This window comes from Rana temporaria, chromosome 6, assembly GCF_905171775.1.
Source record: "Rana temporaria chromosome 6, aRanTem1.1, whole genome shotgun sequence".
NCBI classification, from domain to species: domain Eukaryota; kingdom Metazoa; phylum Chordata; class Amphibia; order Anura; family Ranidae; genus Rana; species Rana temporaria.
Genome location: NC_053494.1, coordinates 67,327,609 through 67,349,722, shown reverse-complemented (window position 1 = coordinate 67,349,722; position 22,114 = coordinate 67,327,609). Strand labels below are relative to the sequence as shown.

General features: G+C 42.8%; 1 protein-coding gene across 4 annotated transcripts in view; it reads right to left on the bottom strand.

The window, feature by feature from the left end:
- Nucleotides 1-22,114, bottom strand: part of MARF1 (meiosis regulator and mRNA stability factor 1) — a 444,629-nt gene that overhangs the window by 320,944 nt on the left and 101,571 nt on the right. For 3 of the 4 annotated variants that reach the window (XM_040356921.1, XM_040356922.1, XM_040356924.1), the window contains exons 8-9: nucleotides 15,661-16,089; nucleotides 955-1,124 (exon numbers count right to left, since the gene is read on the bottom strand). In XM_040356921.1, the coding sequence (XP_040212855.1) occupies nucleotides 955-1,124; nucleotides 15,661-16,089 (599 nt within the window). The remainder of the gene's footprint in view (nucleotides 1-954; nucleotides 1,125-15,660; nucleotides 16,090-22,114) is intronic. The other variant, XM_040356923.1, reaches the window with a different exon arrangement.

Below are 22,114 nucleotides of genomic sequence, written 5' to 3'. Positions count from 1 at the left end.
CTTAAGTCTTTTGCAGACTAAAAGGTTTTCTTCTAAGATTGCCCTGTATTTGGCTCCATCCATTATCCCATCAACTGACAAGCTTCCCTGTCCCTGCTGAAGAAAAGCAACCCCAACAACATCATGCTGCCACCACCATGTTTCACAGCGGGGATGGTGTGTTCAGGGTGATATGCAGTGTTAGTTCACACACACAGCGTTTTGCTTTTATGCCAAAATGTTAAATTTTGCAGCTCCTCTAGAGTTACCATGGGCCTCTTGGCTGCTTCTCTGATTAATGTTCTGCTTGCCCGGCCTGTCAGTTTAGGTGGACGGCCATGTCTTTGTAGGTTTGCAGTTGTGCCATACTCTTTCCCATTTTCGGATTGATTGAACAGTGCTTCGTGAGATGTTCAAATCGTGGGATTTTTTTATTTTTCATAACCTAACCCGCTTTAAACTTCACAACTTTATGCCTGACCTGTCTGATGTGTGCCTTTGCCTTCATTAGGGTTCTCCAACAAACCTCTGAGGGTTTCACAGAACAGATGTATTTATACAGAGATTAAATTACATACAGGTGGACTCTACCAATTGGGTGACTGCTGAAGGCAATTGGTTTCACTAGATTTTAGTTCGGGGCATCAGCGTAGAAGGGCACCGAATACAAATGCACACCACACTTTGATATTGATTTGTAAAAAATTTATATATATATATATATATATATATATATAGAAAACCATTTATCATTTTCCCTCCACTTCACAATTATATGCCACTTTGTGTTGGTCTATCGCATAAAATCCAAACACATTTGTATTTTTGGTTGCAATATGACAATATGTGGAAAATTTCAAGGGGTACAAATAATTTTTCAAGGCACTGTAATAACTCCAGGGAATAACAAGAAACCCTACAAAAGCATAAGAGCGAAATGGAGTATAGACCAGATTTAAATACTCTGAAACATACTTTTTTACATTAGTAAACACATCTTCTAATTCAGCACTTTTTGTGGTGACCGACACCTGGCTAGAAACAGAAGTGCATGCTATGGAGTTTAACCCATCTCCATTTTTCTTTTTGTCTTCGGTGTATGGATTCAGCTTGCTAGAAGCTTTGGACTGTATTTGGCACAGCTCCTGTGGAAGAGGAGAAGAAGTTGTTAAAATGTTTAAAAGGCCCAAGTATAGAACAAAGGGAGTTTAAGCAGATCAGTTGTTAACATACATAACGTTAATGAAAAGGTCATGATGCAGCATTACGAAATTAGAACGGGTAAAAATGAGGCGGCTTATAGCCGAGTTCACATAAATGCTGTGTCCTTAATGGATTCCAAAAGGATTTTACATACAAAACTTATCTTTACTGTCCATTGAACCACAGAATTCTTGAATTTGGAGATCCAAAAGCAGTAAAACTAAAAGGGTGAGAAACATAGGCTAAACATGCACCCTGACAAAAACAAGGGACTGCATGCAGTTTACTTGTCAGGAACTATGAATCAGAAGTGCAGTGTAGTTAAAAAAAACACACACACACACACACACACACACACACACACACACACACACACTTTAATAAATGGTAAAAATAGAGCAAACATAGTCAAAACATAGCCAGGGTTCGGTAACCAGAGCAAGTAATCGGAAAAAGTCAGTGAAACGGTAATCCATAGATCAGTATAGTAGAGACAGTAAACAGGATCAGAAACTAGAAGGAAGTCGGCCAGGCAAAAGTGTTTAACAGGAAAACACAGCAGAGTATCTGGATATGTTGACCAGGCTAAGACACAGATCTGACCCAGGCAGTTTAAATGGCCAGCAGGGTTAGCTGACAAGCAGAAAAAGATGACCAGGTGAGTCACTGTGCAATGAAGAGAACTGGCAATAAAACGACAGCTGAGCAGAGCTCATTTCTCAAAGCTGGCATCAGCAGGGGCCAACATCTATCTGGGAAAACATAACAGAAGACTTATTGGCAGCCCTACAAACCTAGGAAACAGATGCCTTATGCCAAAATGACGAAGAAATGCGCACAGCCCAGAGAATTTGACATTAAAGGGTGATCTTCTAGCTCTACCCCTTTACCTAAAAAGATACCATGACTGAGAAATAGACCCAAACATTGTGAACTGGTAACAGGCACAAGAATGTTAAGACTATATCACGGTAAAGGGAGGCAATATCAGAAGCAAAACACCAAATTCAAATATCATGGATGGAGAGGCTATTTGACAGGGGAAGCCACATGGGTGACCCACTGGAAAAAAAAAATATTTACGATTGGTTCTCCCTGATGGTGGCCATACTCCACAGCCCTGACACTTGGCTAAATACGAATATTAGGAGCTCCCTCAAATCATCACTTAAAAAGGTTAAGTGACAACCCAATACTCCCTAGTATCAATATACTGATTGGAAGTCAAGCGCTTCTCTGACAATGAAGACCCCTGCACTCTCCCAGTGCCTAGAACTCCTCCTCAGTCTAACGGTTCGGAACCTATGGTAAGCATGCTCCAGAATTATGAAAAAAAATGGACTTGCCTGAAGTCATAGCTGGGTCCAAAATAAGGAAAAAGACAGTCTTTGGGGGCCCAGACATTTGGCATATGCAGAGACCAGGGTAATTAATTCTACATTTACAAATAGGTTGTGATGTATGTAGTTTCATGGAGCTCCACTAAGCAAAAACACTGGCCGCAGGGAAGCAAACACGTTACACCCAAAGTCTCCCACGCAGAAGCAAAGAGTCAGTCTGCTACAGGGCTAAAACAAAAAAAAAAAACCTGAACTGAATAAACGGGCGCCATCGTTCAGCTCGACATTCGGTCCATGTGTACAGCTGGTTAAACATAAACAGTCTTGTCAAAGGGGCGTGACCAAGAGCCTGCCAATCGGCATCTGATCAACGCTAGTCTGTCAATGGCTGAAAGCATTGACTGGTGTGTTCTGGCAAGAAGAAGAACACAATAGCTCAGCAGGGGATGTCTGCATAAACAATCAGTAATAAAGGGCGATTATATAAAATGTAAAAAGGAGATGATAATGATAAAAATTTATAAAAAATTAGAACCACAACAACTGTGTATGGTCTAATAGTCCATAAATTGGTTAGTCCAAATAGGATTTAGTCCAAGCAAAGTACCATAGGGCTAATGCTGGTGGCTATATAAAGCCAGTACAAGTTGCTCGGGGCAGCTCTCCAGAAGTGAGGCCAGCTCAAATATGCAAGAGAAAAAACGAGAAAAGCACCTCCAAGTATTCTGTTTTTAATATTTAAAATTGCAATTATCCAGCACTTGCATCATAATACTCATGGTGAAGTCCGAGGTGCTGGTATGGTCCTTGCTGGCAGTCAGTGGATCCAGACTCGAGAGATGTGAGACATCAAAACCAAGCTTTTGCAGCTGCCGTTGGGAACCGGAGAGAGCCGACTGTATCCGAGGTGTTGAGCGGCAGCAGCTAGGCTGGAATCCCGTGTGCTGGCGTGTGAAGTCAGTAGGACAGGAGCCAAGGGGGACCACGACGCGTTTTAGAGCGCACGCAAGCCGGGGACGGACAAGCGCGCTCTTTTTTCAAGTGTAAATCAATGGAGGGTTTAAAAGCTTGTCATGCGGTGGAATACCGACCAATAGGGATGCAGGAATAACGATCATACAGGGATATATATATATATATATATATATATATATATATATATATATATATATATATATATATATATATATATATATATATATATATATATATATATATATATATATATATATATATATATATATATATTACACACACACTGCCTTGCGAAAGTATTGGGCCCCTTGAACTTTGCGACCTTTTGCCACATTTCAGGCTTCAAACATAAAGATATAAAACTGTATTTTTTTTTGAAGAATCAACAAGTGGGACACAATCATGAAGTGGAACGAAATTTATTGGATATTTCAAACTTTAACAAATAAAAAAACTGAAAAATTGGGCTTGCAAAATTATTCAGCCCCTTTACTTTCAGTGCAGCAAACTCTCTCCAGAAGTTCAGTGAGGATCTCTGAATGATCCAATGTTGACCTAAATGACTAATGATGATAAATAGAATCCACCTGTGTGTAATCAAGTCTCTGTATAAATGCACCTGCACTGTTATAGTCTCAGAGGTCCATTTAAAGCGCAGAGAGCATCATGAAGAACAAGGAACACACCAGGCAGGTCCGAAATACTGTTGTGGAGTAGTTTAAAGCCGGATTTGGATACAAAAAGATTTCCCAAGCTTTAAACATCCCAAGGAGCACTGTGCAAGCGATGATATTGAAATGGAAGGAGTATCAGACCACTGAAAATCTACGAAGACCTGGCCGTCCCCTAAACTTTCAGCTCATACAAGACGACTGATCAGAGATGCAGCCAAGAGGCCCATGATCACTCTGGATGAACTGCAGAGATCTACAGCTGAGGTGGGAGACTCTGTCCATAGGACAACAATCAGTCGTATACTGCACAAATCTGGCCTTTATGGAAGAGTGGCAAGAAGAAAGCCATTTCTTAAAGATATCCATAAAAAGTGTTGTTTAAAGTTTGCCACAAGTCACCTGGGAGACACACCAAACATGTGGAAGAAGGTGCTCTGGTCAGATGAAACCAAAATCGAACTTTTTGGCAACAATGCAAAACGTTATGTTTGGCATAAAAGCAACACAGCTCATCACCCTGAACACACCATCCCCACTGTCAAACATGGTGGTGGCAGCATCATGGTTTGGGCCTGCTTTTCTTCAGCAGGGACAGGGAAGATGGTTAAAATTGATGGGAAGATGGATGGAGCCAAATACAGGACCATTCTGGAAGAAAACCTGATGGAGTCTGCAAAAGACCAGAGACTGGGACGGAGATTTGTCTTCCAACAAGACAATAATCCAAAACAAAGCAAAATCTACAATGGAATGGTTAACAAATAAACATATCCAGGTGTTAGAATGGCCAAGTCCAGACCTGAATCCAATCGAGAATCTGTGGAAAGAACTGAAAACTGCTATTCACAAATGCTCTCCATCCAACCTCACTGAGCTCGAGCTGTTTTGCAAGGAGGAATGGGCAAAAATTTCTGTCTCTCGATGTGCAAAACTGATAGAGACATACCCCAAGCGACTTACAGCTGTAATCGCAGCAAAAGGTGGCGCTACAAAGTATTAACTTAAGGGGCTGAATAATTTTGCACGCCCAATTTTTCAGTTTATTTGTTAAAAAAGTTTGAAATGTCCAATAAATTTTGTTCCACTTCATGATTGTGTCCCACTTCTTGTTGATTCTTCAAAAAAAATAAAATAAAATACAGTTTTATATCTTTATGTTTGAATTAGGGTTGTCCCGATACCACTTTTTTGACACCGAGTACCGATACTTTTTTTTAAGTACTCGCCGATACCGATTACTGATACCTATCACCTAGGAAGAGAAGGTAAAGGGGTGGTTTGGGGGAGTTGGATGAGGCTGGGGTGAAGATGTGCTGACTGGGAGAGTGTAGCAGGGCAGACTGGGAGAGTGTAGCAGGGCAGACTGGGAGAGTGTAGCAGGGCAGACTGGGAGAGTGTAGCAGGGCAGACTGGGAGAGTGTAGCAGGGCAGACTGGGAGAGTGTAGCAGGGCAGACTGGGAGAGTGTAGCAGGGCAGACTGGGAGAGTGTAGCAGGGCAGACTGGGAGAGTGTAGCAGGGCAGACTGGGAGAGTGTAGCAGGGCAGACTGGGAGAGTGTAGCAGGGCAGACTGGGAGAGTGTAGCAGGGCAGACTGGGAGAGTGTAGCAGGGCAGACTGGGAGAGTGTAGCAGGGCAGACTGGGAGAGTGTAGCAGGGCAGACTGGGAGAGTGTAGCAGGGCAGACTGGGAGAGTGTAGCAGGGCAGACTGGGAGAGTGTAGCAGGGCAGACTGGGAGAGTGTAGCAGGGCAGACTGGGAGAGTGTAGCAGGGCAGACTGGGAGAGTGTAGCAGGGCAGACTGGGAGAGTGTAGCAGGGCAGACTGGGAGAGTGTAGCAGGGCAGACTGGGAGAGTGTAGCAGGGCAGACTGGGAGAGTGTAGCAGGGCAGACTGGGAGAGTGTAGCAGGGCAGACTGGGAGAGTGTAGCAGGGCAGACTGGGAGAGTGTAGCAGGGCAGACTGGGAGAGTGTAGCAGGGCAGACTGGGAGAGTGTAGCAGGGCAGACTGGGAGAGTGTAGCAGGGCAGACTGGGAGAGTGTAGCAGGGCAGACTGGGAGAGTGTAGCAGGGCAGACTGGGAGAGTGTAGCAGGGCAGACTGGGAGAGTGTAGCAGGGCAGACTGGGAGAGTGTAGCAGGGCAGACTGGGAGAGTGTAGCAGGGCAGACTGGGAGAGTGTAGCAGGGCAGACTGGGAGAGTGTAGCAGGGCAGACTGGGAGAGTGTAGCAGGGCAGACTGGGAGAGTGTAGCAGGGCAGACTGGGAGAGTGTAGCAGGGCAGACTGGGAGAGTGTAGCAGGGCAGACTGGGAGAGTGTAGCAGGGCAGACTGGGAGAGTGTAGCAGGGCAGACTGGGAGAGTGTAGCAGGGCAGACTGGGAGAGTGTAGCAGGGCAGACTGGGAGAGTGTAGCTGGGCAGACTGGGAGAGTGTAGATGGGCAGACTGGAAGAGTGTAGATGGGCAGACTGGGAGAGTGTAGATGGGCAGACTGGTAACTGAGAGAAAAAAAAAAAAAAAGGGAGGGCTGATAAAGTGGGGAGGGGAGTCACAATCCTGGCTACTGCTCTACATTCAAATTAAACAAAACAAAATGTATGGCTGCTACTTAAATAAACATGATTGAACATATTCAGCTGGTGCAAACACCCAGTGTATGTTTCCCACCACAAATAAGTATACAATATATGTGCTGCTGTGTCAAATTCTAATTATATAGTTTTAAATAACAAAACGACTGGCAAAGAACAGTGAATCTAATCTAATCACACACTGACCTGCTGCAGTGGTGCTGGCCGTGTGTCTGTGCCTCTGCTTGCTGGAGAGGGGGAGAGGGGGGGGCTCCACCAGGCTAAGTACGGACACACAGGGCATGGGGAGAAGCCTCGCTGTGTGCAGAGCATGCAGCTGCCAGGGAAAAGTTAGATCTGTGCAGGGGTCACACAGGACTCACTCCTGCTCACTGGACAGAAATAGCAGAGCAGAGCTGAATGTGAGAGCTGCACCCGGCAGAAGACAGTGGAATGGGGGGAGCTGGGCTTGCTTACCTCTGCAGGAAGTTTCCACAGACATGCGGTGCCGAGCCTGCTGATAGCTGGTGAGAGGGGAGGAGGTGGTGGGGAGAGAAGGACACGTGATTGGTTAAGGAAGCGGTCGGCCCCGTTCCTTAACCAGTAACTGGCAGCATTTTTTCTTTACTTTTCAGCTGTTGGCAGGGAATTCCTGCTGACAGCTGAAAGTACAGAGCCCGAAGGTATCGTTTTTTGGTATCGGGGCATTTGCAAATGCTTAGTATCGGCACCGATACCAGTATCGGGACAACCCTAGTTTGAATATCGATATATATATCTCTCTCTATCTCTCTCTCTCTCTCTCTCTCTCTATCTATCTATCTACACACACACACATATACACATACCAGCATGAGTCATATGTGAATATGAAAATGTAGGGACAGCACGTACAGTTTATGCATGAGGCACTGATGAGTACTCCAAGACAAAAAAAGCCTAAGGAAGCAACTCCAGGAGCACACATGAAGGGGAAGCCTACATAAGGCAGGAAAAATAATACAATAAAAATAGATAAGCCATGTGTGTAGGAGTTTATGATGGAAGTTTAGGATGAAATCAATATGAAGATGATATAAAATGAAAACAAAATTGAAGTAAGTTTTGTACCTATGTGTAGGTGCATGCTGGCACGTACAGATGCGCAACGACGCATGTTGATGCTAAGGCACACAGACTCATAAGGACTTATAGATTATGATAATGTAAAAAGGTATACATACATAAAGAAACATACACATAAAAATATATATGCATGTATTATTTTTCCTGCCTTATGTAGGCTTCCCCTTCATGTGTCCTCCTGGAGTTTCTTTCTTAGGCTTTTTTTTTGTCTTGGAGTACTAATCAGTGCCTCATGCATAAACTGTACGTGCTGTCCCTACATTTTCATATTCATATATGACTCATGCTGAGAGATTATGAATATATATATATATATATATATATATATATAGCTGCAACCAACAATTATTTTCAGAATCGATTAGTTGGCCGATTGTTTCGATTAATCGGATAATAGCCTAAACTTGCAGCTTCCCCATTGAAGTCTATTGAACCCCCCCAAAAAAATAGCACCGTTTTACATTAAAAAGTCCTTGTCCTTTCCAAATATGCAGCAGCTGAAAAAAAAAAAAATCACGGATGTGAATGTGTCCCATAGGAAAACATGTAAATGAACTGTAGTGGGGCCCCAGGCCTGAGATGTTTAGTAACATAATGGGGGGTTAAAAAAACAAAAATAAGTACAAAAAGAGCAAATAATCGCTACTGTAAGGGGTTCATTTTTTTACTGTGGGACAGTGAAAGTAATATTTACAGTAGCGATTTGCTTTTTTGTACTATTAAGTGCTAATTTTTTTTTTATTAACCCCATTATGTTACTGGCCGATTAATCGATTATGAATATTGTAATCGATTAGTTGTTTCGGGCCTTAAAATACATACATACATACATACATACATACATAAACACACACACACTAGAGAATATATATATATATATATATATATATATATATATATATATATATATACACACATACACATATACACACATACATACATACATACATACCACACACACACACACATATACACACACACACACACACACGACATGTTCCATCAGGTTACCCAAAATCAGCTAAATGTTATTGTTTTTGTATTTACACATGCATTCTTGTGCCCCGTATGATCATTTTTCCTGCATCCCTATTGGTCGGTACTCCACCGCATGACAAGCTTTTAAACCCTCCCTTCCCTCCATTGATTTACACTTGAAAAAAAGAGCGCGCTTGTCCGTCCGACTCACGCACGCTCTGAAATGCGTTGTGGTCCCCCTCGGCTCCCGTCCTGTAACGATATTGCATACTGGACACGCAGCCATGTTGTTTGAAAACAGTGTAGTCGTAGACATGAACTCACTCCCTCCCTTATGCTCAGGAATCCATAGGCTTTCTACTTCAAAAGAATTGTTATCTTCTCCAAGAAACAGAGCAAACTAGGTTTCTTAATGTCTCCTGGCAGGGTTCCTGGCCTGTCGTAAAACTGTCGCCCTCTCACCTCAGAGAATCCGCAGACCCTGGTCGTAAATGCCTTACTACTCATTAGGATTTAACTGTGGAAATATGTTTTAAAGTTTAGCATGTTTCATAACTTCCAGCTAACTCATAGCACAGGCAAACAACTGACATATTTAGTTTTCTCAGATAATTTGTAACGTTTCAAGCCCAGACATGAATATGATCAATTATGTGGAAGGCCCCTGGCCCCATTTATTCGTCCTAGGTAGAATAACCATGGTAGACTTGTCATGTTTGGACTTTCTTAAAGCATATCACACTGGACAATAAAACTGATATTAGTAGTCTGTAAACATTAGAGCTGCAGAGATATGAATATGTATCACAAAGCGTACCTGGGTTATGGGCGTGAATGTGGACCCCTCCCAGTAACCAGCCCCTAAATCAGACTAGACAATTGGTCACTGGTCGTGTCAACGCCCCTTCTTGATCTGACAGAAAAGAGGAGATGCCAAGTCAAGGGCAGTTCTCCTTGTACCATCCAAGCCGGAGCATCTGCCAAGTTTGAGAACCGATTACCCAGTTCATCGATCAAACTCTGATCAACCTTGGACATTAATTGCAAGTATTCTTCTTCAATTCTACCTTATTACTTTGTGGCTGTATATTGTCATTATCTCTTTAAAACATATTTTTCTGTAACACTTTATTGCACCAAGTTTGCCCTTTTCGTAATAAACCTTTTATGTTGAAAAGTGTTAACCTTGTCTCCAAAACTCTTAATGCAAGCTATAAACGAACCTCTGCCTTTTGAAGAGCACTACTGTTGTAGAGTAAAGCCTTTGAGCAGACCTGCCTGTGGTGACAGTGTGTGCTGCAGACGCTTATTCTAAAATACTAATTGGTATTGCTAATTGACGGGAGTACCAACGCTTCCTTATCAATGTTGGTGGTGGCAGTTAAAGGGTTAATTGTGTCATTAGCCCAGTGACAGCGCAGCTGAGAGTGGCATTGTTACGCAAGTGACAGCGTGGTGTGAGGTCGGCCTGTCCTTCGTCGCAAGTTGGCACGGAGGGCGGGGATCTGACACGCGCGTTCGTCACACGTCCTACTGACGTCATGCCAGCACACAGGATTCCAACCAAGCTGCCACTCAACACCTCGGATACAGTCGGCTCTCCCCGGCTCCCAACGGCGGCTGCAGAAGCTTGGTTTTGATGTCTCACATCTCTCAAGTCTGGATCCACTGACTGCCAGCAAGGACCATACCAGCACCCCGGACTTCACCATGAGTATTATGATGTAAGTGCTGGATTATTGCACTTTTAAATATTAAAAACAGAATACTCAGGAGGCGCTTTTCTCCTTGTTTTTTCTCCTTCAGTTTGCCTATGTTCTGGTCAGATGTGAACACAGAATATTTTTGGTGATTTTCAAAGTTTTAAATTAGTTTTACAAGCGTTTTGCCCAAGAATCAAGCTTCAGGAGTTGGTTTCCTGGGCTGGGCAAGAGAAGAGCAGTTCTATAGGAGTGGAATTCAGGATCATTTCCATTTAAGTCTATTGGGTCAAAAACATGCAAATAAAAAAATATAAAAAAAAATAAAAAAATAAAAAAAACACACAGCTTTTAAAACTGCAACTGAGCATAGAAGTGTGAAAGACACAATTAGAATGGAATATTACGTAGTCAGGCATAGTAAAGCCTAGTAAGACATAGGGAAACGATCAGATAAATGCCTGAAGTGTGAATGGGGGCTTATTTCCACTTGACAATTTTGCCAGTAACATCTTTTGTCCGAGCGTCACAACGCCAACTGTCCACAGTATTAGGATGACAGAAGCCAACCTTTTCTACCCAATCTTTAAAAAAAAGAAAAAAAAACACCACACACACACACACGAAAGGATGTGTATACTTAACCATTTTAGTTCACTCCTGTCAAGTGATCCTCTGCGTCAGTGAGTGGAAGGGAGAGGTGGGAGCACTTGACAAACCAATTAAAAGGAGCGGTCATATCATGCTTAGGCTCCCATGTGCTAACTGCTCCCCTAGACACAAGCAAGATGGAGCTGCAGATCACATGACCAGAGTAGACTGGACATCGGTAAGTATACACATCTTTTACACAGAACACATTTTCCATTCTGCTCTATGGGCTGCCGGGATAAAACAGACTCTGCTGTACGTTTACACCTGGCTACCTGCGATTTACTCTGCCTAAACAGATGACAACAAAATACCTCTTTTTGGTGGACCCGATCAAACCCAGAGTTGGGCATGGACCTTCTGATCAGATCTGCCTGAAAAATTGATAGGCGGACTTGACTGGAACGACTGTGTGAAAGGGGCCTTAGATACAAAGAGTAATGCACTGTACACACGACCGGTTTCCCTGACATGCCAAAACCCAACGTTTTTCCCGATGGGATTCCTCTCAAGCCTGCCTTGCATACGCACGTTCAGGCAAAAAAACGCTCGACCAAACACATCCAACACGTACAACGGCACTATAAAGGGGACATTCCATTCAAATGGCAATACTCTTTGGGCTGCTTTTGCCGATCCTTGTGTTGGTCAAAGTTTGGTGAGAGCCGATTTGCGATTTTCAGTCTTCGTGTTTTTAAGTCCGTTACAGCGTGACGGATGCGATATCTCCATTCCTCATGGCTAGATGAGGTTGCGGACCTGTTATAGCGTCTGCTATCCCCCCAGGTTACAAGATTATCTATCAAAACAGGGCTATAGGGAGAGGTGGAGGGACAGCGGTAGTTTTTAAACAAAATTTAAAAAAAGTTAAAAAAGGATGGAAGAACTGAATGTGAAGGGATGCGAGATTCTCTCGATCAAATTTTTAGGTGTTTTAGGTCCTTCTGGCCCTTCATGTAGTGTATATCTGCCCTAATTTAAAAACTGCTAGTCTGGCTAAATTTTGGGAGTGGGCTATGAATACACTTTGTAGACCCCACCCCGCAATTTTTTTTAGGCGATTTTAACATTTGGTCTGAAGACCACAGTATCAAGGAAGTGAGATTTTTTTCACTCCTGTGATACGATGGGACCGTTTTTAACAACGGGCCCACCCATCAGTCTGGCCATGCTTTAGAGAGATAAGTCTTAATTTCACGGCCACTTTGACTATTCCATGGACAGACTATTGTGCTGTGTCATTTACTAGTTTCTACTTGGTAAAGGAAAAAATTTCCACCTCTATAATGAAAGACTATTCCAACAAGAAAGGTTTAACTCTTTACTGGAGAGGGAGTTGGTCTCCACTCCGGAATCTGATGTAGAGACTGTGTTCAGGGCTATTCATAATGGAATTGTGGGGGCCCTGGACATAGTGGCACCCTTCAAACAGAAAAAAAAAAGAAGGTAGGTAGGGCTTTTAGCTCTGCCCCATGATATACCGAGGCTCTTAAGGAGAGAGGGGAGAGCTTTGGAACGGGTGTGGAGAAAGAATCCCTTCCCGGATTCAAAGATGTTATGGAAATCCCATATGGGGCTTTATAAGAACGCCATCCTGCTTACAAAGAAAAACTTGTGGCAGCGAGGGTGGAGAAAGCCAACAATAATGGAAAGGAACTTTTTAGGCTCGATTCACACCTATGCATGTTGCTTTTGAGCGTTTTTGTAGTGTTTTATGTGGTGCTTGCTGCGTTTGACTTGCGTTTTACCGCGATTTTGCTGCGATTTACGTTTTATTTTTTTTACATCAATTTTAAATTTTTTACATTTCATTTGCGTTTTGGATGCGGGTTCATTGACTTCTATTGCATGCAAAACGCTGCTTTTTGCGGGAAAAAAAGTCCCCAGGCCTTTCCAAAAACGCAGAGGCACAAAAAAGCATTGATGTGAACATGTTCCATAGGAACCCATGTTAAAAAATTTCCCTGCTTTTCTGCAAAATGCACCAAAAAACGCTTTAGTGTGAATGGAGCCTTAGAATCGTCCAGGAGTTTACCTACCAGGGCACTTCACTTAGAAGTGGAGGTTTCCTCCCAGACAGCCCAAATGTTTGCTGACTTTTTTGTCAGGAAGATAGAAAAAATACATCTTGGCCTAAAACTATCAGCAGAGCTGAATGGTCGGTAAATGCCCCAACTCAGTCTGATATAAAACCAGCCTTACTTGACCACCCTCAGTTCTTTTTTAAAGATGTGACAGCGGACTTTGTCCTGGGACTTATTTCCCAGGCCAAGGATTCTGCGCCCCCGAGTGACCCCTGCCCCGGTAATATTTTTAAAGGGGCCGAACTAGTTCTGGCTCCCTACCTCGCTAAACTTATTAATCTTTAATTTTTAGAAGGCACCCTCTTTTTTTTAAGAAGGCTATTGTTACGCCCATTTTAAAAAAGGTTGGCTCTGACCCGCTGGACCCCAATAAATCCAGGCCCATTGCAGGTCTTGCTTTCCAGGCTAAAATCGCCGAGAAGGTAGTCTGCGGTCAGCTTCAAGCCCATAAACATGGGACGGAGACAGCCTTGGTCGATGCGGATGGGGGTTTTCACTACATCTTGGTCCTTTTAGATCTGTCCGCAGCATTCGACACGGTAGACCATCAAATTCTAATTTCGATACTACGGGAGGTGGCGAGGTCAAGCGATCCAGCCTTGGCTTGGTGGTAAGCTTTGTTTTTGGAGGATAGGGAGTTTAGGGTGAAGATGGGAGATCACTATTCCGACCCTAAAAGGGTGACTTGTGGTGTTGCCCAAGGTTCTTCTCTCTCCCCCCTCCTATTTAACATCTACCTTCACCCTCTCCTCACCTTGACAGCGGGGATGGGACTCAGTTTTCAGTCGTATGCCGACGACACCCAACTCTTTTCCAGAAATTCGGCCGCCTCTCCTGCGGCTGAGGCTAGGTTGATTGAGGGATTGGATGCCATCAAAAGATGGATGGGGCTCAATTTCCTTCAGCTCAACCAGGCCAACACGGAGGTGCTGCGGTCCAGCAATATTCCGGGAGAGGTTTGGGTGTTATCATGGCCTGACGAAGGTGGGGAGTTGCCTAAATCTGCATCTACGGTGAGGACGCTGGGTGTCCACATTGCCGAGGGCCTAACTCTGTGACCACGCGTGGACCAGGTGGTCAAAACTTGCTACTTTAACTTCACCGCTTTTTGCCCTGACTGATCAGGCCAGGATCGCTGTGTTGCGCGCTCTCATCCTTCCGCATCTGGACTACTGTAACGGGCTGCTGGCTGGTTTACCTCACTACCAGATCAAATGCCTACAGAAAGTCCAGAATCACGCGGTAAGGTTAGCCCTCAATCTGAGAGGCCATTGCCCGACCTCTGGGCACCAGGCAGCCCATCATTGGCTACCTGTGGGGCAGCGGATCAGATTCAAGGTTTTAATCTTAGTTTTTAAGGCGTTCAATAAATTAGGTCCTACTTACCTCCAGGCGAAATTGACAAGACGTCTCACTGGCCGTTCATTGAGAGCAGCCACTCAATTCCGCCTGGAGGTCCCAAAGTTTAGATTTAAAAAGTGGGGGGGGAAAAGCATTCTCGAGGTTGGGACCTAGAGAGTGGAACCTCCTGCCATTGGCTCTCAGGCAGACCTCAAACCTGTTCCAGTTCCAGGAGAGACTGAAAACCCTTCTGTGGACTGAGGCTGGGTAAATTGCTGTGCACCAGGGGGAGGAAACTGACGGGGTGACACGTTCTTTTTCTTCTCGGGGCCCTTTTATTATTTTTTTTCTATTTTAATCCGATTTATGCTATTGCTTTTTAATGTTTTTCTGTTTTAACAACTTTGATGTCTGATTTTACAGTTATTGTATGTACGGCGAATGGCACCTGGTCCCGTCGTCGGGTAGCATTTTAATACTTATGTGATTTAATACTTATGTGATTTAATGCTTAACAAAAATATTCAACAATATTCAATACAATTACGAATGCTAGTTTTACCAGAATGAGCGCTCCCGTCTAATAATTGATTCTGAGCATGTGCGTTTTTTCCCCTCGGAAAAGCCTACACACAAGCGGTTTTGCGATGAGAAAAAAAGACTGACGGGAAAAAATAGAGCAGGTTCAAATTTTTTTGCGGGCAGTTTTCTCGTCTGGAAACCTGCTTTGGTGCATATACACGACCGGTTTTCCCAACCAATCTAAAAAAAAAAAAAAAAAGGCAGTTTTCTCGTCAAGAAAACCGGTCGTGTGTACCAAGCATTTAAAGTTTTAGAAGTGCATTCATTCCGGTACACAGGAATGGTAGCGGAATGCAAACGGAGCTGTGCTTACGCAGCTCAGTGTACCATTCCAAAGAAGGCTGTAAACGGAAAGGTAGATTTATTTTCTAGCAGAACAGCCTGCCTGCAGTTTTTGACAGAAGAACTATAGCTCCACTTTAACCTTAGGGAAGAAACAAACCCAAAAAAGTTGTTTACCTGCAAGCTTTTCACATTTGAGTTTTTGCCCCCAGGGCTGTAAGCTGTTTTGTTGGCAGAGGCTTTGGCATTTTGGGAGGATTCTTGCTGATCTCTAGCAATGAGGCACAGTTTGGTATTCTTATTTACTTTTTTGGGAGACTTTGATTTGTCACCAAGAGTGCAGATGGAGGTCTTTGCTTCAGTTACATCACGATTTTTAGGTACAAACGAAATGGTGATACGGTTACCAAACACATCTTCGTTCTCCATGCGTTTCTGTGCCCGTTCTGCGCTCTCTTGATTGATAAACCGGAGGATGGCGCTACTGCCGGACATACTCATCACTTTCCCCCCACAGTTGTCAGAAAGGCGGCGAAGGCGATTGTTGATACTTTTTGCATCTTTGTTTGTTGGCAAGTTGTAGACATACAACAGAGTATGGCACTGCTGGAGTAACAAAAAAGGTGGCAATTACAAACAGCTTCAGCAAACATAACATCTAAAAACTTGCAAACAGAGAATGCTAGCCATTTCTAGGAAACTTAAATGAACACTAAAGGTTCGTTTTTTATTAGATCAATTGATTGCTGTAAGCTAGAGCATTTAAATATCACTTACCTCGTTTTTCCTTTTGACCTCCAAAACACAGTAATCCAGGTTTGAAATTGCCATTTCCTGTCTCTCCTCTTCTTGCTTTCCACCAGCATCTGAGCTGTTTTGCATGGTGGAAAGCAGAATGTGCTCACCCCCTCCCTATGACTACAGCCCTGCGTGAAGATGCTCTTATCCCTCACAGGCATGGAGGCTAAGCCTAATGGGAACTGTATTTCCCATTAGGCCGTGATGTAGCAAGAATGAATGTGCACCGCAAACCAGGAAGTCAGTGAGAATAATGATTCAGGAGTGACTGAGGAGAATAAAATCGCTTGATGTCAACAACAGGTATCAAACTAGTTATAATGCAAAACATTACTTTTTACTTTATCAGCTACTGTCAGACTTTAAGAGGAAAATATTTTTGTCTTTACAACCCCTTTAAGGGAGTTGGCATACTTGCAAATTCCATATCTTGGAGCATAGTATATAATCCTGGATAGTCAGATATTCATTTCGTTGGTTTCCAGGTATCATGTGCAAAGAAAGTGGAAAAAATATATATTAAAAAATGCGTTCCTGTGTATGTGGTCAGGATCCTGTGCAGGCCAGCAAGTAGCTGGATATGGCTGCAACCATGTGTAATCAATAATGAGTGACAAACACCCTAATATAACTCTAGGCTATCAGTTCTCAATGCCTCCCAAGTAACCAAAAAGCATAATCCAGCGTTATATTATTGCAAGCAAACACAGAAAATGTATAAAAGGTGCAAATAAAAAGTCCTGGTAATAATAGCACAAATAATGGTGAAAAGTCTATTCTCAATCCTCAAGAGAATCTACTCCACAACTGTAAGGACAGAAATGAGTGGATATACACTACGGATGCCACTAATCCATATTAATCTTGTAATGAAACTGGCAAAGATAAATGGGCCAGGGATCAAAATACACAGATGCAATCACTGATAGGCTTTTGACAGGTAGTGATGAAGTGACTTAGTGCCGGTCTCACGCAGTCCAATAGTAGGTGACTTTAGTGCTCCCCCTCATAGGTCCCCACTCACCATATGTAGCTACCCCAGATGGGGTGAAAGGCAGTTGGTAATGGTACCTTGCTTCCACAGCACAGTGCTCTCTATTGGATTCCAAGCAGTGTCTGCCCTCCGTGCGGCTTCTCAGAGACAAAAAAGGGAGTGTCTCTGGCGGCGGTTGTGCAATATGTCACTTAAATGAAATCCACATAGTGTAATATGTATAAAAAAGGCTCCAAAGGATAATTTATTTAAATAAAAATAAAAATGACATAAAAGAAAAAAAACATCAGGTTGTGGTTCCAGATAACACTGGGTCCCACCAGATAGAACAGAGATATGCAGAGCTGGCCGCCTGTCCTGTGCGGGCTGTAGTTAGTAACAGCTGACTGCGCCGCTGTTTTCCTCCACAGCCCTCAGTGTCGGCTGGGACGTTTGGCGAGTGTGCGTGCGTACGAGCGTACTTGCGTATAGGTCACTTGACGCATTTCGTCATGTGACTTTCTCAATGGTGATGCAAGCACCAAACGTACGTAACCTTCTTATACACCGCGGCAGGTGCGTCCCTCCCGGGGGAAGGATTTATTAATTTGAATTGGGCTGGGGGTTTGTTGGTTCCCGTGGATGTGGGGGGCCCTCCCTCCATTAACCCTTGGTAATGGCAAAACTAGAAATTGGGACAAACACATACCGCTGTCTAAGACAATAAAATACAATTCATGGCATACATAATTGATTTCAAAGGAAGGTGGAAACCCCTGCTAAAATAAAAATCTGTTATTAATACATTACATTTGGTGGCTAAAAGATATATTATATCAGTAGGAACCATCACAAAAAAATATATGTAAATAAAACCAGTTTGGTGTTATCCTGTATGAAGACATGCAAGCATAGGGCTATAGGATCCTGCGAAAAAACTTGTAGACATATGGCTGTGGGATGGATATGTCGAATAGCATACCCAATCCACAGCATAATAGGACCCAAGAGGGACCAATGTCCAATGAGGATTAGCAGGAATCTAATCAAAACAAGATAATGTATGAAATTTGCAGTGTAAAAGATCATGGAAGGTAGTATAATCAATTTTTCTAGCACTGCAACTGTACAGAGAGCATGTAAAGGTTGTTCCAAAAAAGTGATGTGAGGTCTGGCCTCCGTCCCTAGAAAGGGTCATAGATACAGCAATACATAATTTATAATGCAGACATGAATAGTGAAAAGTCTTATTACATAACCTAATCCTACGAGGAGTGTAACAGAGCAGAATGAACATGTGTATTCAATCCCCTATGTGACTTTGGGTCTATATGACTATAGAAACAATATATATAAATTCTTATTAAGACGATCTTAAAATCATGGATTCCCCAAACAAGGAGTATCCCTTTAGAGAAACATGTATACTTTAATTTATACGTAAACAAATAAATTAATTAGTGAAATGTGAATCTCTAAAAACCTCCCTATCGGATACCAGATAGGATAAAAAACCTGAAGAAATGGCGTCAAGGTAATATGATTAGAGGGTCCGTATATGTGTAAAGATTAACCATTGAAAATTAGTTTATGTTGGGTTTCATGAGGAGTGGTATAAGGCATATACAAGGAAGTAACTGATACCCTGTGTATAGCATGGAGCTGGAGTGGGTCCTTTGGATCTTCCCTAAAGGAGGTGCATAGTGGTGGTAAAAAGGGTGGAGAAGGGTCAATAAATTGTAAATTAGAAATTCGAAATAAAGCAGTTGAGGTCGATATCTAGGTTGAGGCCTCCTGGGGCTAGGGACCCCAATCTGTGTATCCAGCGGGTCTCATTTTGTGAGACCTGGATCTTCTTATTGCCCCCCCCCCCCCTCCAGTGGTCTTTAACCACTTAAGCCCCGAGCCTGTTTTTCAGATTTGGCGTTTACAAGACTAAAACAGTTTTTTTTTTGCTAGAAAATTACTTAAAACCCCCAAACATTATATATATTTTTTTCTAACACCCTAGAGAATAAAAACGACTGTCATTGCAATACTTTCACACCGTATTTGCGCAACGGTCTTACAAGCGCACTTTTTTGGGGAAAAAAATCACTTTTTTGAATTAAAAAAATAAGACAATAAATTTGGCCCAATTTTTTTTATATATTGTGAAAAATAATGTTAGGCCGAGTAAAATGATACCCAACATGTCACGCTTAAAAATTGCGCCCGCTCATGGCATGGCGTCAAACTTTTACCCTTAAAAATCTCGATAGGCGACGTTTAAAAAATTCTATAGGTTGCATTTTTTGAGCTACAGAGTAGGTCTAGGGCTAGAATTATTGCTCTTGCTCTAACGATCGCGGCAATACCTCACTTGTGTGGTTTAAACACCGTTTTCATATGCGGGCGCTACTCGCGTATGTGTTCGCTTCTGCACGCAAGCTCTTTGGGACCTTTAAAAAAAAAATATTTTTGTTTTCCCATTTATTTTTATTGATTTTATAATTTTTTACACTGAAATAAAAAATAAATAAAAAATGTATCACTTTTATTCCTATTACAAGGAATGTAAACATCCCTTGTAATAGAAAAAAGCATGACAGGTCCTCTTAAATATGAGATCTGGGGTCAAAAAGACCTCAGATCTCATATTTAGACTTCAATGCAAAAAAAAAAAAAAAAAAATGGAAATTTTGTCATTTAAAAAAATAACAAAAAAATGTCTCTTTAAGACGCTGGGCGGGACTGACGTTTTGACGTCACTTCCGCCCAGCAATGCTATAAGGACGGGTGGGGGCCATCTTGCCCTCACTCGCATCCTCACACAACAGGCAGCAGCAACCGATCACCTCCGCCGCTCCGGTAAGCGGTGGAGGGCGCGGGAGAGGGGGGGGCCTCTCCCGCCACCGATAACGGCGATCTTGCGGCGAATGCGCCGCGGAGACCGACGTTATCGTCTCCAGGACCGCCCACTGAAGAGATGGATATCTCGGTTGTGGCAGCAGTTGCCGGTTCCCTGGAGCTGAAGAACGGAGGGAGCCGTGTCTAAACACGGCTTCCCCGTTCTTCACTGTGGCGGCAGCATCGATTGTGTCATCCCTTTTATAGGGGGACACAATCGATGACGTCACAACTACAGCCACACACCCCTACAGTTGTAAACACACTTCAGGTCACACATAACCCCATCAGCGCCCCCTGTGGTTAACTCCCAAACTGCAATTGTCATTTTCACAATAAACAATGCATTTTAAATGCATTTTTTTGCTGTGAAAATATGACAATGGTCCCAAAAATGTGTCAAAATTGTCCGAAGTGTCCGCCATAATGTCGCAGTCACGAAAAAAAAAATCACTGATCACCGCCATTAGTAGTAAAAAAAAAAAAATTATTGATAAAAATGCAATAAAAATATCCCCTATTTTGTAAACGCTATACATTTTGCGCAAACCAACCGATAAACGCTTATTGCGATTTTTTCTTACCAAAAATAGGTAGAAGAATACGCATCAGCCTAAACTGAGGGAAAACAAAATTATATATTTTTGGGGGATATTTATTATAGCAAAAAGTAATATTGCATTTTTTTCAAAATATTTTTGTTTATAGCGCAAAAAATAAAAACCGCAAAGGTGATCAAATACCACCAAAAAAAAGCTCCATTTGTGGGGAAAAAAGGACGCCAATTTGGTTTGGGAGCCACGTCGCACGACTGCGCAATTGTCAGTTAAAGTGACGCAGTCCCGATTTGCAAAAAGGGGCCTGGTCCTTTAGCTGCATTTTGGTCCAGGTCTTAAGCGGTTAAACACATGAGACTTGAATGTTCTTCGAGGCTGTGGTCTATTGGTTTTGCAGGGAAGGCACCTTTGACATCTATAGAACCCTTTGAGTTCTGGACAGATGTCCAATTGTGTTGGGGGGGGGGGGTCAAGTACATTATGAACAAGATGCGTTCTCAGTGTGGGTGCCTTACGGTAGATGAACCTTGGTTGTTTTGACAGTAATGTGGCTAGGGTTCTGTCCTCCTTCAAGATGGGCCAGTATTTTTTTTTTTTATTTGTTCCAGTTGTTGGTATTGGTTACTATATTCTGTGATAAAGGCTAGGTCCATAGTTGATGTTTGATGTGGCTTTTTGTTGATAAGCAAAGCTCCCCTATCCATGTCTCGAATGTTCTCTTTCAGTTTGGATAATAGGTCTTGTTTACAGCCCTTTTCTCCAAGCATAGTTCACCTCTATCCTTAAAAAATTGGAGATCCAGATAGTCAATACTCTGTGTATGCCATTTGCCTGTAAAAGTTATGCCGTATCTGTCAAGTTGTTGCAAAAAAATTTCCAGGGATTCAACTGTTCCGTTCCATAAAATTATTAGGTCATCAATGTACCGTCTATAGAGTTTAAGTTGAGGTATGTTCTTGTCATATATGTATTCCTCCTCACACATGTCCATAAATAGATTTGCTACGCTAGGAGCGTAGCGTGCCCCCATAGCTACTCCTTTCTTCTGTACATAGAACTCCTTTTTGTACCAGAAATGGTTGTTCTCCATGGCCATTTTAAGTCCCTCCAAGATAAACGCGATTTGTTCTGGTCTCATCTCTGTTAGTTGTTGTAAGGCCATCTCCACTCCTTTTAGACCATCTGGTTGTCTGATACTGGTGTATAAGGAGTCTACATCAATAGTAGCCAATAAAAGATTTTCTGTGTCCGTGATGCCCTGGAGTTCCACCATTAGCTGCGTGCTATGTTTTAAGTGGGATCTTCCTTTGGTCACTAAGGGTTTTAAGAACTGGTCTAAGTATTCTCCCAATCTGGAAAAAATCGTGTTGATGCCACTTACCATGAGTCTGCCAGGCGGTTTTTCAAGTCTCTT